Source organism: Carassius carassius, chromosome 32, assembly GCF_963082965.1.
Source record: "Carassius carassius chromosome 32, fCarCar2.1, whole genome shotgun sequence".
Classification (NCBI taxonomy): Eukaryota; Metazoa; Chordata; class Actinopteri; order Cypriniformes; family Cyprinidae; genus Carassius; species Carassius carassius.
The window spans coordinates 3,001,740-3,016,080 of record NC_081786.1 but is presented as its reverse complement, the minus strand read 5'-3'; the positions used below and the strand labels follow the sequence as shown (position 1 = coordinate 3,016,080).

At 34.0% G+C, this 14,341-nt stretch overlaps 1 protein-coding gene across 1 annotated transcript; it reads left to right on the top strand.

Annotated features, from left to right (window-relative positions):
- Window positions 1-4,257: 4,257 nt before the first annotated feature.
- Window positions 4,258-11,709, top strand: LOC132112401 (beta-taxilin-like). Its single transcript, XM_059519856.1, has 10 exons — window positions 4,258-4,403; window positions 6,276-6,501; window positions 6,636-6,727; window positions 7,568-7,738; window positions 8,115-8,309; window positions 9,208-9,327; window positions 9,515-9,589; window positions 9,669-9,761; window positions 10,002-10,097; window positions 11,125-11,709. The coding sequence occupies exons 2-10, from the start codon at window positions 6,294-6,296 to the stop codon at window positions 11,650-11,652; spliced, it is 1,578 nt and encodes a 525-aa protein (XP_059375839.1). The 5' UTR covers window positions 4,258-4,403; window positions 6,276-6,293; the 3' UTR covers window positions 11,653-11,709.
- Window positions 11,710-14,341: the final 2,632 nt, after the last annotated feature.

The window sequence follows — 14,341 nt, the reverse complement described above, 5'->3', positions numbered from 1 at the left end:
TACAGCATCTTGCATTTATGTTCAGTGCTCATGCCATATTCTCCTGCAATATCAGTTACAAATATAAACATGTGCAAGCTTTCAACAATACATGCAAAAGAAATTGTATCAATATTTCATGAAAACTTTAGTTCTGAGTTTCACAGGACTGGAAGTACATCCTTTGCGTCCCAAGTATCGCCGTTCTCACTGAAATTGTCATTGACTTTTGCTTGTGCCTTTTAAGAAGATGTTTGCATATCCCTCGATGAGAGAAAGTTATTTGATGTACCATGTTTATGCACTTAACAATAGTGGTAGTCATTAAGTTGAACTAATATGAAGTACCGTGGTTGCTTTTTGAGATTGCATTTATTACGTGCGTTAAAGTTTGCATTAAGCTCTGCTATGACATTGCCTTGTATGCTGTTGTATATTTTTGCTAGCATCTTTATAACTTAACTGCATTATGATTCAAGATTATAAACCCAAAAGTGTTGATAAATTCTTTAAACAGTTTAAACCACCTCCACCGTATAGTATTTTTCTAAATGTATCATACCTCGTTTTCTTATTTAATCTTTAGATTTTTCTTCACTTAAGTAAAGAAATGTCATTACAAGGCATTTTTAATATAGACCTGCATATGACATCATATTAATATATAAAAAGCGGTAAGTATCATGCATAAAGTTGACTATTCAAAGCACTTTCTAACGAGCTGATAGACTGAATGCCGTGTCCTCAATATTGAAGCTCTTTTAAATGATTTTTCATTGAATTATGGCTCACACATTCCAGTCACTGTTAAGTCAACTATATGTGCACACACATATATACGCACACAAGTATTTACACAAATACAAACACATAATTGCTATCATGTACTGTAATTACTTTTGAAGAGTGGCTTGTGTTGAAGTAAGCAAACATGAATTGTATATTTGAAGGGATAGTTGCTTTTTCAGGTTTTTCTTGGCATCATATGAAGGGTTCTTGTTTGGTGAAACTGTCTGACTGATTGAATGTATGTATTTTTAGCCTGTCGTTTTAAATGTCTTTAAAGAAGGTATAAGTGCTATCTCATATTAAATATACACATATCATATGAAGTAGCAGTCAGTTTATGGTATTTATATGAATAGTCTTGAGTATTTAAAAATGCTGAGATGAAGTTAAACTGAGTTTATACTGAAGGAACTTTCATGTCATGTTTACAGTATTACATATTAAAGGTTTTGAGGTATCTAGGTTGAATTTATGGTATTTTAGAAATTACAGCTGATATTTATCTTATGGACTGGTACATGGTCATCATTTATAGAAGTTCATGAATATTTATTTTGTTTTGCCCATAATGGCAGCTGATTTCTTCTTATTTAATTGATTGTTTTTGTTTTACTCTGATTACAAGATGTCCTTTAGAAAAACAAATGAAATTAAAGTTCTATTATAAAAACGTGTTCACAGTGTTCTTACCTCAAAATGAAATATGCACATATGAAATATATAAACAAACCAGCGAAATACATATATATTCATCTCTAATGTTTTAAATATCCAGATTACTTAGCACATAATTATATGCTTTTTTTTTTGCATTATTTTGTATTTTTCGAAATCGAAATTTTATAGGAAGCATAACGATTTCAGCAAAAAGTTTAATATTTATAATGAAACATACATCTACAATAATAAACAAGACAGTGACATTTCATTACAAAACAAGTCATTGATTATTTTAGAGAATAAGTCAGGTGAACACTACATTATTATTGTGCAAAATATTTACAAGCACTTATTTCTGCCTTTTACAGTGTTTCACAGTGAGTTAGAAAATAATTGTAAAACCTGGATGGAAGGAATGCAGTTTGAATCAATGAAAAATGTCTATTATACATTGCATTCTTTATTTTTAAGCTGGTCACTGATGTGTTAAATAGCCCAGCCTTCTGCAGAGGATTTCAAAAATCTCTGCCATATACAAAATCATGGTGATAATTGTGAAAATGTACATTGCACTGAAGAAGATGGTCTTTTCAAAGTGCTCAGGTACCACACACTTGGTGAAGTTGAATGTCTTGTCCAGTGAACTGGCATCAGAGAAGTACAGCCAATGAACCAGGAATCCAAAGAGACAACTCTGGATCCAGAATGCTGCCACCTCCAGGACGATGTGTAACAGTACAGAAATGAGACCACTTTGTATGTTGGTCGTTCTAGAATATCCTCTTGGTCTATGTTTTTAAATGCCGCATACAGATGGAATACGGCCCCTGGAACAAGAACCGTCACTACTGTAGCTGCAGGGCCCGCAACACCTGCAAAAACAAAAGTTTTCCACAATTAATTATTTTGTAAGGTAGGTGCATTTTTTTTGTAAATAGTAAATAGCTTTGTAAACCTTTCTTGAAAAAGAAAAAAAGAGGGAGAGAAAATAAAATAGACAAAATAAAACTGTTGAAATCTGTTGACTTAATGTTGTCGCTAGTTTGAAGCATCCATTAATGCAGAAAACCTAATAATATGATTTCTTGTTTGTGCCACAAAAATAGTGAAACATCAGAAAAAATCAAATAAAACCTTCCTCCATTAATTCCAGAGGTACAAAAAGACAACAAAAAGGGAAAAACAAAGGTACTGGACGTGGTCCACACATACGTATATCAGCAGAAAAAAGAAAAAGAAAAAACAGGCCTTTGAGGCACAAAAAATAGCTGACAAAACTACAACAAATGTAAGGCTTAAAATTAAATTAAAGAAATGTACATTTGGAACAAATGCAACAGCTGATGTTTTCAAAACAAGCTTGTAAATACTTTTAAAATATTGCTTATGCCTTTTTTTTTTTTTGGAAGTTGCATGCATTGCAAACATACATGCATACTTAGTCATCTTTGCATGTAGCATTTTTGAGTTTGATTTAAAAAGCATAACCAGAATGAACAAACAAGAAATAAATTCATTTTTATTATTTTTGTAAACTTACCAGGCTGATCCCAAGTAAACAGTTTGTCCTCCACATTTAACCAAGCATAAAGCTAGACTTCATGGGAAATAATTCTGTCCCAGCATTGTCACATATCAAAGCTGATGAAGCTACTAGTGAAAAGATCAGCATTTATCCATGTGGCTTTCGTATGCAATCTGTATAATTCCATGCAAACAGAAGCTCATACCATGCAATCCTGAAAACGTGCCGCTCTGCTGATAGACTTTTATTCACACCGAGATGAATGGAGGCTTGGTCAAAGTATTGGTTACTAGAAGAACTGCAGTGGACTGTATAATGAAGAACTTTTGAAGTAAATATTGGAGTTGTATGCTTACTGTGCATGCATACTTTTAAAATAATGTGGTCTTTTTAAAATAATTGAATTTTTGAATTGAATTGTTGCATTTGTTTCATTATTTCATTATGATTAAGCACATTACTGCAGAATAGTAATTTTTAACTTGAAATCAGCATAGACTGAAGGTAGTACCATGAATACAAACATGCTTCACAAATACTTTTTATACAATTTACAATTTAATTTATATTTTTTTCATGATTAATTCATGAGAATTTGTTTTTTTATTACATGACAGTAATGGGGAAAGGCAAGAAAATATACTAAGCTGTCATGAAACAAATCCCACAATACAAAAAAAAAAAAAAAACATTCAACCAATCAATCAATAAAGTGTAAAATGACATATGCTTGACATTTCATGAGATTCACAATGTCATATTACAATATAATTTAAATATGCATAAATTATTAGTTATGATTAACTGTAACTATATAATATTGGCTAGATGTTTTTAAAACACAAAGCATTTGTGAAATTAAAGAATGTTTTTGTAGCATACATGACTGGTAACAATATTGTGATCCTAACAATATTAATATTATTATTATTTTTTTTTTAAATAATGTATTTGTATGTTTTTCTTGTACAAAAAAAACAAAACAAAAACAAAAAAAGAAGCACACACAAATACAACCAACCAATTACCAGCTATTAGAGTGAGAAATTGCCAGAAAATGTGCTTAATTTATAGTAAATTACAAATATCACAATGCAGAAACAAAAAAACAACAACAACAACAGCAGCAGCAGCAAAAACAAAAAGTAAAACTCTCCTGATATTTCATGAGATTCTCAATTTCATATTATAATATTCAGTTTCTTAAATGCTCTGATTTGTTTTGAAACATTTTTGCCTTTGTCTTTCATGTCTACAGATTTCACAATGATCAGACAGTGTTTGACAGAATCCACGCAGATATTCTCAATCTTCAGAGCATGGTTTGAGTGTCAGCGTGTTGGACGATCCCTCCTGATTATTTTAAGGTCTGTCCTCCTCCAGCAGCTGCAGCGTTTGTCCTGAGAGCTTCTGCTCCTCTCACTCACTCATTCCCTCACTGCTCCTGCTGGTAAGTGTTTCCTCACGTCTCCTGAACTTTACCCAACATCTCATATACTGTCTTTATAGCTTTTAAAACGTGAACTGGTTTGACTGCATGTTTGTCATACGGTTAAGGTAAATATATATATCGACGTGCTCCGCATGTTTCAGTGTTAACACAGCGTGTGTTTTTAGACTCAATTTCTGTGTAAAAGTCTTGTGTGTCTGTTGAATCCTTGAATATATAGGAGCAAGAGGAATGGAAATATATTCAAATGCATGAAAGTTCAGTGTAGGTCAACTGGAAGGCAGAAAAAACATTCTGAAATATTAAACTATTTTGCATTAAAAAAAAATAATAATATATATATATATATATATATGTATATGTATATATATATATTTTTTTATTACATTTTTTATTAAATTAAATGTGCAATGCAGTTTTACACTCATTTGAACACTCATGAATGGTGACATGCTGGAGAATAAACAGACAAGCTGACCATATTGAGAGTCTCTTGAAATAGACTCCAGGCCATGAACAGGTGCCATGTGCTGTTCTTGTGAAAGAGGGAGTCATCAGCCCGGACAGAGCGGCTAAATTTAACTTGAAGAACGGGGTAAACAGACAGTCAGAGGACAAACAACCCCAAACAGCTCTTTACAATAATTTAGAGCAAATACACATAAAGCAGTCTTCGCACTTCATGATCTGATCTGACTGTGTCACTTTTAAACATACTGTATATGGATGATTTTCAAGTGATTCTATAAGAACCTTTCTATGAAAGATTCCTTTAAAGCTCTAGTTGTAAAGTTTAAAGTATGTCTAATTTAAAATAATTTCTGAATAGTGTGATACAATCATGGAAATTCTATTTCACAATATCTTTGGGTATATATGTTTACAATTTGTTCATTAGTTTAGAAGCAAAAATTGCTTTCTCTGTTACTACATTTCATTATAGGGAACGTTCTCAGAAAGTTCTGAACTAAGGTTTTTCCAGGAACAGGAATAGCATGTTCATTCAAAATGATGTGGTCTTTAATAATGTTCTTAAACGTTAGCACAAAAACTGCATTTACATCACTCATGGAATGTTTTTTTTCCTAAATTGTTTTAGTTGGATGTTCATCTCTATTTTTTTTTTAAATGTTGTTACTTGTTTCAGAATCTTCAGATTCACATTCAAACGTAACATCCTCATAATCTTTCCGAAATGAAAAAATGGAATGTTCGTTAACATTCTCATAACTAAGAAAAATATTTGTTGCATTTAAAAAACTCAATGGTTTGAATGTCCAGAGAACATTTACGAATAATATTTTCATAACATAATGGGAACATTAAAAATAAAAATAATTTATTATTATTTTTTGCTGGGATCATGCAAAATGGTTTAATTTTTTTTTTCAAATAGTATTCAAATTATGAATTTCTATTATTCGTTTATATAAAATATTAAAAAGATGTATTTCTTTGTATTTTATGAATCAAAGTAGACTAACTTCTAAATAAATCTTGAACGTTTTTCTCCAAAAAGAGAAATAATTACCATCACATTAAACAGTATAAAAGATTGATACATTTTTCATTTTATGTAATGTCAAGCACACTGTATAAAAATGATTTTTCTAAGTTGAAAATACATTAAAGATTACTGGAGTACATTTTAGAAAACAAAATTTCTTGTTTATTTCAGTGTGTCTTGAATTGTTGAATTGTTTGTGAAATTATTAGCAATTTCTGAGTGAAAATTGTTTCAAAGTGAAAAAAAGGAAAATAATCACGCCAACTACTAACAGGATCATCGGAATCAAATCCTGTGCTGTGAATGGCTCTGTTTTTCAATCTAAAAGCGAACAGATTTATCTCATCATCTCTATCCTTTCTCAGAAGCAGATTTCCATCAGAATGGAGAGCTGTTCCCAGTCTACAAATGGTGACACCAAGGCTGAAGTGACCCATGACCTCACCGAGGATCTGAGTCAGCAGCTGGAGGACATCATCAGCACCTATCAGGTGAGCGAACAGCCAGGTGAGGCTGAGGATGTTGAGGAAGAGTCCGTTCAAGACAAAACCAAAGACCAGAAAATGGAGAAGAAGATGCTGAAAGGCCTCGGTGAGTCACATGCAAGACATTTAACCCCATGTTACTCTATCTGAAATGTCATTAGTGATCAATTAAATCAAATTATTGTCTCACTTAATGCTATCAAACTGTGTGACCAAACAACATTGTATAACTAATCACAGGGAAGGAAGCCATGCAGCTCATGCAGAGCCTGAATAAACTGGGAAGCCCCGAGAAGAAACTGGAGGCTCTCATTAAAAAACACGCTGAACTGGTGAGTACAATCATCAACAATGTTTTGCCTTTGAAACATAAAAAGAAATGACACTTTTTAACAAGCTACCTCATTGAAAATACTAGTTAAATGAAAAAAGGTAAATTGACTTTGTGAAAACATTTCAAGTATATTAAGAAAAAGAAAGACTTTGCATCCTTCTATGTTAAAACTCTTTTGTTTTGTTTTGGATTGTCCTATAGTAAACCATCTTACACATTTCAAATAAATCATTTCTAAATATAAATAAATAATAAAATACAATTTTCATTTAAAAAATCATCTTAATAAATAAATACTATTTATTTATATACTATATTAACTATATAAAACCTTATGTTTATACTTTTGTGACTTAATATACTGTTAAGTATAATCTTAAGTATATTAAGCAAATAAAAAAATAGAAAGACTTTTTTGTTTAGGGTTATCCTATATCAGGCTGTCTTGTACATTTCCATTTAATTAATTAATTAATTAATTAATGATGGATGGATGGATGGATGGATGGATGGATAGATAGATAGATAGATAGATAGATAGATAGATAGACAGACAGACAGACAGACAGATAGATAGATAGATAGATAGATAGATAGATAGATAGATAGATAGATAGATAGATAGATAGATAGATAGATAGATAGATAGATAGATAGATAGATAGATAGATAGATAGATAGATAGATAGATGAAACAAACACATAAATAAATAAATTATATAAAAAATATTACAAGTAATTTCCATAAAACTTTTTAAGCTTTCTTTTCTGCTATATTATATTAAGATGGCTTTCTCTTAAATATAAGAGATCATAATTATATTTTGTGTACCTGCAGTTGGAGGAGCACCGCTCGGACCAGAAACAGCTGAAGGTCCTGCAGAAGAAACTTCTCCAGGTGCTGAAGGAGAAGGATCAGCTTCAGAGCGAACACAGCCGAGCCGTTCTGGCCCGCAGCAAACTAGAAGGCCTGTGCAGAGAGCTGCAGAGACACAACAAGACGCTAAAGGTGACAATATCATGCATATGCTTGTGTTAAAACATCTGAGCTTGTTTGAATCTGCAATCAATATTAAAAAGCAAAAGTGTGTCGTGTTTTCCATTTTGAAACGTTCTTAGATTTTAAACATTGTATCAATGTTGAGAACTCGTACTGAAACCACAGTTTTTTTACTGCAAAATCACAATACACTGAAACAAATTGTTTGTAGGGTTTACTCTAAAAAATGTCACTCCGAAACTGCTAATACATTCACAAATAACAAGTAATGCATTGAATTTAACATAAAAAATTTAAAGGAGAAAGACTTCATACTCTAATAATAAAAACATTTGTTTTTACTAAAACTATAAAACATTGACAAATACCTCATATTTTGGTGCAGGAGGAAACTCTACAGCGGTGCCGTGAGGATGACCTGAAGCGGAAGGAAATCACCACGCATTTCCAGAGCACGCTGACGGACATCCAGGCCCAGATCGAGGAGCACAGCAGCCGAAACAACAAACTGTGTCAAGAGAACAGTGACCTGGCTGAGAAACTCAAGGACCTCATATCTAAATATGACCAGCGAGAGGCGGTGAGGGAAAACTAGTCCAGTTTTTTATTAATTTTTATTTCAGTATTAGTTATGTTATAACATGATGGTAAATTTGTCCAAAATGTAGATGAGTGTGTTTCTTTATCTGAACAGATTTAGAAAAATTTAGCATTAACAATAAATCCCTCACCAATGGATCCTCTGCAGTGAATGGGTGCCGTCGGAATGAGAGTCCAAACAGCTGATAAAAACATCACAATAATCCACAAGCAATCTACACCACTCCAGTTCATCAGTTAGCATCTTGAGAAGCAAAAAGCTGCATGTTTTTTTAAGAAACATATCCAACATTATGATGTTTTTCAACAACTTCAAACTGTTGAATCAGGAGAGAAATATGCAAAGATCAAGGCAAGCACTGTTTACAAGTAAAAACAATCCAAAATTATTCTAAGCACATATGGGTAGATTTTGATGTGAGAGAGAAAAACAGGATGAATTTTTCACTGGAGGAAGCATTATCATGGATTATGGACTATTTTTGCAAGAAGCATTAGTTAAAATGTAAGATGTCTAGATGATTCATCTTAATAATGGATTTGTTTCTTACAAACACGCAGCTTTTCATCTCACAAGATTTTAATTGATGGACTTGGAGTGGTGTGGATTATGTGTGGATTATTTTTATGTTTTTAATCAGCGGTTTGGACTCTCATTCTGACGGCACCCATTCACTGCAGAGGATCCATTGGTGAGCAAGTAATGTAATGCTACAAATCTCCAAACCTTTCCAGTTGAAGAAACAAGCTCACCTACAGGATGAGTAAAAAATCTTTTATCAAATTTATATTTTTGTGTAAAATATTCCTTTAAATATTATGTGGATATCAATAAAATCATTTAATAAAAACTGAGAGGTTGGGTTTTGTGTTTCAAGAATCTTGAAAAAGTGTTCAAGCACAGAGACCTGCAGCAGAAATTACTGGAGACAAAACTCACACAGGCCAACATGATGCTCAAAGAAGCTGAAGAGAAACACAAGCTGCAAAAGGAACATGTGAGTAAAACATCCCATGATTTCATATAATAAAACATATTTTTATTGCACAAATTATATTTCTGCTAGTTTGAGTCCAGTGAAGTATAAATGCATTACTGCCATTGTTCAATGCAGGTAACTCCTGAAATAAGTTTACTGTTGTTTTCTGGGATTTTTTTACTTCCGATCTATAATTGTTCTCCAGTTACTGAAGCAGACTGCAGAGGCCAAATTACAGGTTAAACTTCTGAAAGAACAAGAGACTGACATGAAGGCTCAGGTACATTTTTAATGAATAATACACATCACTATTGTTCTCTCAAATTTGTTCTGAAATTAACAAATTTCTATTCTGTCAGCTTGCAGTATATTCTGAGAAGTTTGATGAATTCCAAGGAACGGTGTCTAAGAGCCACAATGTGTATGCCAGCTTCAAACAGGACATGGACAAGGTGTATATCTCTGAAATAATAAAATCTGTTTTTTATATACAATCCTCACATTCCCAACCCCTCCAAACTAATTATGTATATATTATTGAAACTTCAGCACATACCTTTCAGAAATGTGGATAGGTCCCATATAGAAAACCTTTCAAACCTGTCAAAACTTGTTTAAGAGTCTTACATTAAAAACACTAAGCAGCTTGCTGTCTGTCTGATGTACACTGTAAGATGCTGATTGTCTTACAGATGGCAAAGAAGATGAAGAAGTTGGAGAAGGAGGCAGTGGCCTGGAAATCCCGTTTTGATGGCTGCAATAAAGGTCTCATTGATATGGTTGCAGATGTAAGTTGCTCAGGTTATATATCAATCATGCATCAATATGGCTGACATCAGGTAAACATATTAGGTTCTCCAAAGAACCTTATAGTAATTAGCTCTTATAAGAACCCTTTTTAACCATTTTTTTCACTGTAAAGAAACTTTTGTGCAATGGTTCCATGCATGTTAAAAGCTCTTCATTGAACCATAGACGCCAACAAAGTTGTAAACATGTAAACATTTTTAAAGTTAACCCCAATTATGCCATTTTTATGAATCCTAATATTGTTTTGGGAGTCTCCTACAATAGGATTACATGCATGCAAGGTCACAAAACCCTTTTGTTTTCTCAAAATATGCATTTAATATCACCTCATTCTCCAGCGTTTCTCAAACGATTCATTCGAAGCAGTTCAAAGATCCAGTTTCTCTAAAGTCCTCTAATGCTCTGATTGGCCTAGGCAGTTGTGGTTGGTCTACCGCGTACAACGCGTTCCTGAAACAATACGCCTTTTTCAATAATTCTGTATCTGAAATGCTCTATAGAAAATATAAACATATATTATTTATCATACATGAGTGAAGGTTGTGATACAGTGTAGCAGCTGGTCCAAATAAACAGGATACTGATCCATCGCCCAATTGCAAGTGTTTTGTAAATCCCGCGTTGAGCTCACAGAGATTAGACAAGCAGTCATCGGTAGAATGATGTAACAATAGGCTTGCATTATGCAAATGTGTTACCCAAAGTGGGATTCGAATTACTAACGACTCATTTCAGTTGTTCAGAGTTGATTTTTTATTTTTGGGAGACAATAACTTTATTTACCGTGCACTTTTAGTTTTACAACTTTGCAGATTGTTTACATTCACATACAGCTACATTACACACTGCATGAAAGGCAATATTGGAAATGGCATAATAGGGGCACTTTAAGGATTTATCAACTATCTGTACAATGAGAATTAAGAGAATGAATCTTCACTTAAATAGTGCTGCTGAGTCTTTATAGTAGATACAGATTAATATCATCAAGAATTTCTCACGCAGAAAGCGCTGAAGGAGAAGGAGTTTGAACTCATCACCCTGAAGACCCAGAAACTGGAGAATCTGTGTAGAGCGCTTCAGGATGAGAGGAAAACCCTGTATGAGAAGCTCCATGGGTCCCAACAGCCTGGAGCTGAAAACTCGGCTGCTGCTAGCGAGCCAATGACTACTGAGGAAACTACAGAGGAAGTGGCAGTTAATAAAGAGGAAGTGACAGGCCCAACAGAAGCGGTCACTGAAGATGCAAACACCTGTAAGTCTCCCGCAGATGTGACGCCGCTGGCCAAAGAGCTTGCCAACCTGAAGGCAGAGAAAGCTCGGCTACAGGAACTCTCGACAGCGTTCACCATCCACCGCCATCTGCCGCCAGAGGCCTACGAGGACTCGAACATCTGCGTTGAGAGCGCAGACGACGCTCAGGGTGAGCAACAGGGTGACACAGAGTTCAACTTCACAGAGGAGACGGTCACAGACACACTGTCCGAAGAACAACAAGATCTCAGAGACAAAGACATGCAATCGGTCGATTAGACAGACTAATCTCAATGTCAGTTTGTCCCATTCACAAATAAACTTTATACAACTACATCCATGTGTATCACGCTTGTTTGAACTCTGACAGCATGCATTCATGTAGTATTATATATAAAAGATGTGAAGTTATACAAAAAATGGTTATTTATGTTGCATACATTGGAGAAACTTTATTGCAACTGTTGGAAATAATAGATACGTAATCATTTATTTGCTTTTTATATTTGATGTATTATTAACTCCTCAAGCTAAAGCCTACAGCCAGTTATTTCCAATTGTTGAAACAAATGAAATTGTTTTTCGAGTTGGGAGATGAGAACCTGTGGATGAACATTGGTGAGTATAATCAGTGGTCGAATTTTGAAAACATTTCTGGGGGATGGTGTGGTCAATATCTTTGGTTGTTGCGGGGGGTATCTTGAAGTAAATTTTGCTCAATTAAAATTAAACTTATTAAATTAACTATTATTTATAAGCTTTTTTTCCCTTCCTGGGGCCTGAAATTGAGTAATTTTGGTCAATGTTGATGATTAATATTTTGTTGAATGTGTTTTTGTCCTGGCACCTTGGCTAGTTTAGGTGTGTCATGGATAAATAAATAAAATCCCCAGTTTAATAAATGATTTATTGAATTATTCAAATCAAATGATTCATTCAAAATGGCTGATTCAATTAGAAACATAACGGTTAGTCCATCTGAATGGACCATTGGCTCACTCGATTATTTCAAAAACAGATTCATTCAAGCAATGAAACACTGTATTGCACTGCACTATTGTATAAAACTAATAGCAGTGTCTCAGTGGTTTTGCTAACGTCAGAATTTTTAATATCCCCGGTTTAGCCCCATTTCTTTATGAAGTAACTCTGGCGTCATCAATAGCATAAATTTTCTTAGCACCCCCACATATTGGTTTACCCCCCCCCCCACTAGCACTGGTAGAAAAAAATATTCTTGCCTGAATGGGAGATACCATCCCCCCCAGCATCCCCCTCAATTCGACCCCTGAGTATAATTAGAAACCCATGTGAAGTACATATCATGTTACAAGAACCAATAACAAAGTATTAGGACCAAAGCAGATGTATAAACATCATCCAAAAATTATAAATCATAGATCATAACATCATACGATACGGTTGCTTTGATTTTGAATAAAACTTTTAATTGGTCAAATCATTTTAGAGGTCTTAACCTGTGAACCTGCACCGCGATGCCAGTGTCCTTGTTTGCACTTATTTCAATATTTACAAATACAAAAAAAGACACAAAACTGAGAATAAAATTACTTCAAAATTAATCTTCATTTCACTGTTTTCATAGCCTATGTAAAGAATGTTTTAGCTGCTACAATGTAAAAAGTCACTTCAGGATTTGACAGTTACGGAAGGAATTCATTATTCATTTGTAATTATTGTGGGCGTTGGTCTGTATAGTGAAACTACAAACAAGTAGACTACTGTATAAATGGCTGCCCACTGCTCCGGGTGTGTGTTCACAGTGTGTGTGTGTGTTCACTGCTCTGTGTGTGTGCACTTTGGATGGGTTAAATGCAGAGCACGAATTCTGAGTATGGGTCACCATACTTGGCTGAATGTCATGTCACTTACTTATTAATTGCTTTTTTGGGAGTGGCAAATTTGGTCTAAAAAGTGGTCAAGAATGCAAGAATATCTTGGCAATTTTTAGCTATATGCATTTTTTCAACCAATTCCAACCAGCAATTTCAACCAATTCCACAGCCTTTCTTCCAAAAACCTGCCTCCAAATTTATGCCAGCCAATCTGATCACTGCGAACGTGTTCTTGTGATTAGCTAAAAAAGGAGGGCCTCCAGCATATAAAGTCAGCACTTCAACAGCCTGAGAAATAAGGTTTTTATAATGCTATTTGAGCAAAAGAAACAACATTTAGTCTGAGAGCTTTCTGTCCCTCCATTGAAACTGTGTGTGCGGTATACTGTCCATGTCCAGAAAGGTAAGAAAAACATAATCAAAGTAGTCCATGTGACATCAGAGGGACTTTATTCAGCATTGTCTTCTCTTCTGGGTCTGTTGTGAGCGCGTTCACGACGCTGCATTGACGCTGATGACGTACGATGCAGCTGATATGTTATCTTTGTTATTGGATGCACCTGAAAATACATCAGCAGCGTCATAAAAAATTCCCCACAATAAGAGCCACCTAAAGGCGAAATTTCCCCCCATTTTCCAAAATTCAGCTATACTCCTAGAATCCGTGTTTCCATTATTATACGCTAGAGGGCGCTAGTACACATCTTTCGCACAGAATTTACCAAAAAAAAAAAACACAAGTGAGGAAGAAAAAAGAAACACCAGATACTAACACATGTAATCTAACATGCTCATCTGACATGAAACTGTAAAGTTATGAAATAAAATGACAGATGAAGAGGTAATAATTACAGTCAAGCTTTGGGGTGTTGATCGGCTCCATCTACATTTTCATTATCATTCTGAATCCAATTCATAGTCTTTTTTCAGCTTTTTCTTCAAAATGTTATTTCTTTATTTTTTATGAAACACATTCAAGTGTTTAAAAAAGAATGCGTGAAGCTAGAATAAAATGTTTTTGTTTTCAAGCAGATACCCTGTTCTTTCTTTGGATGTTTTGTATGTTCAGATATTCATACAGCAAAATATATACAAATTAAAACCTAAATAGG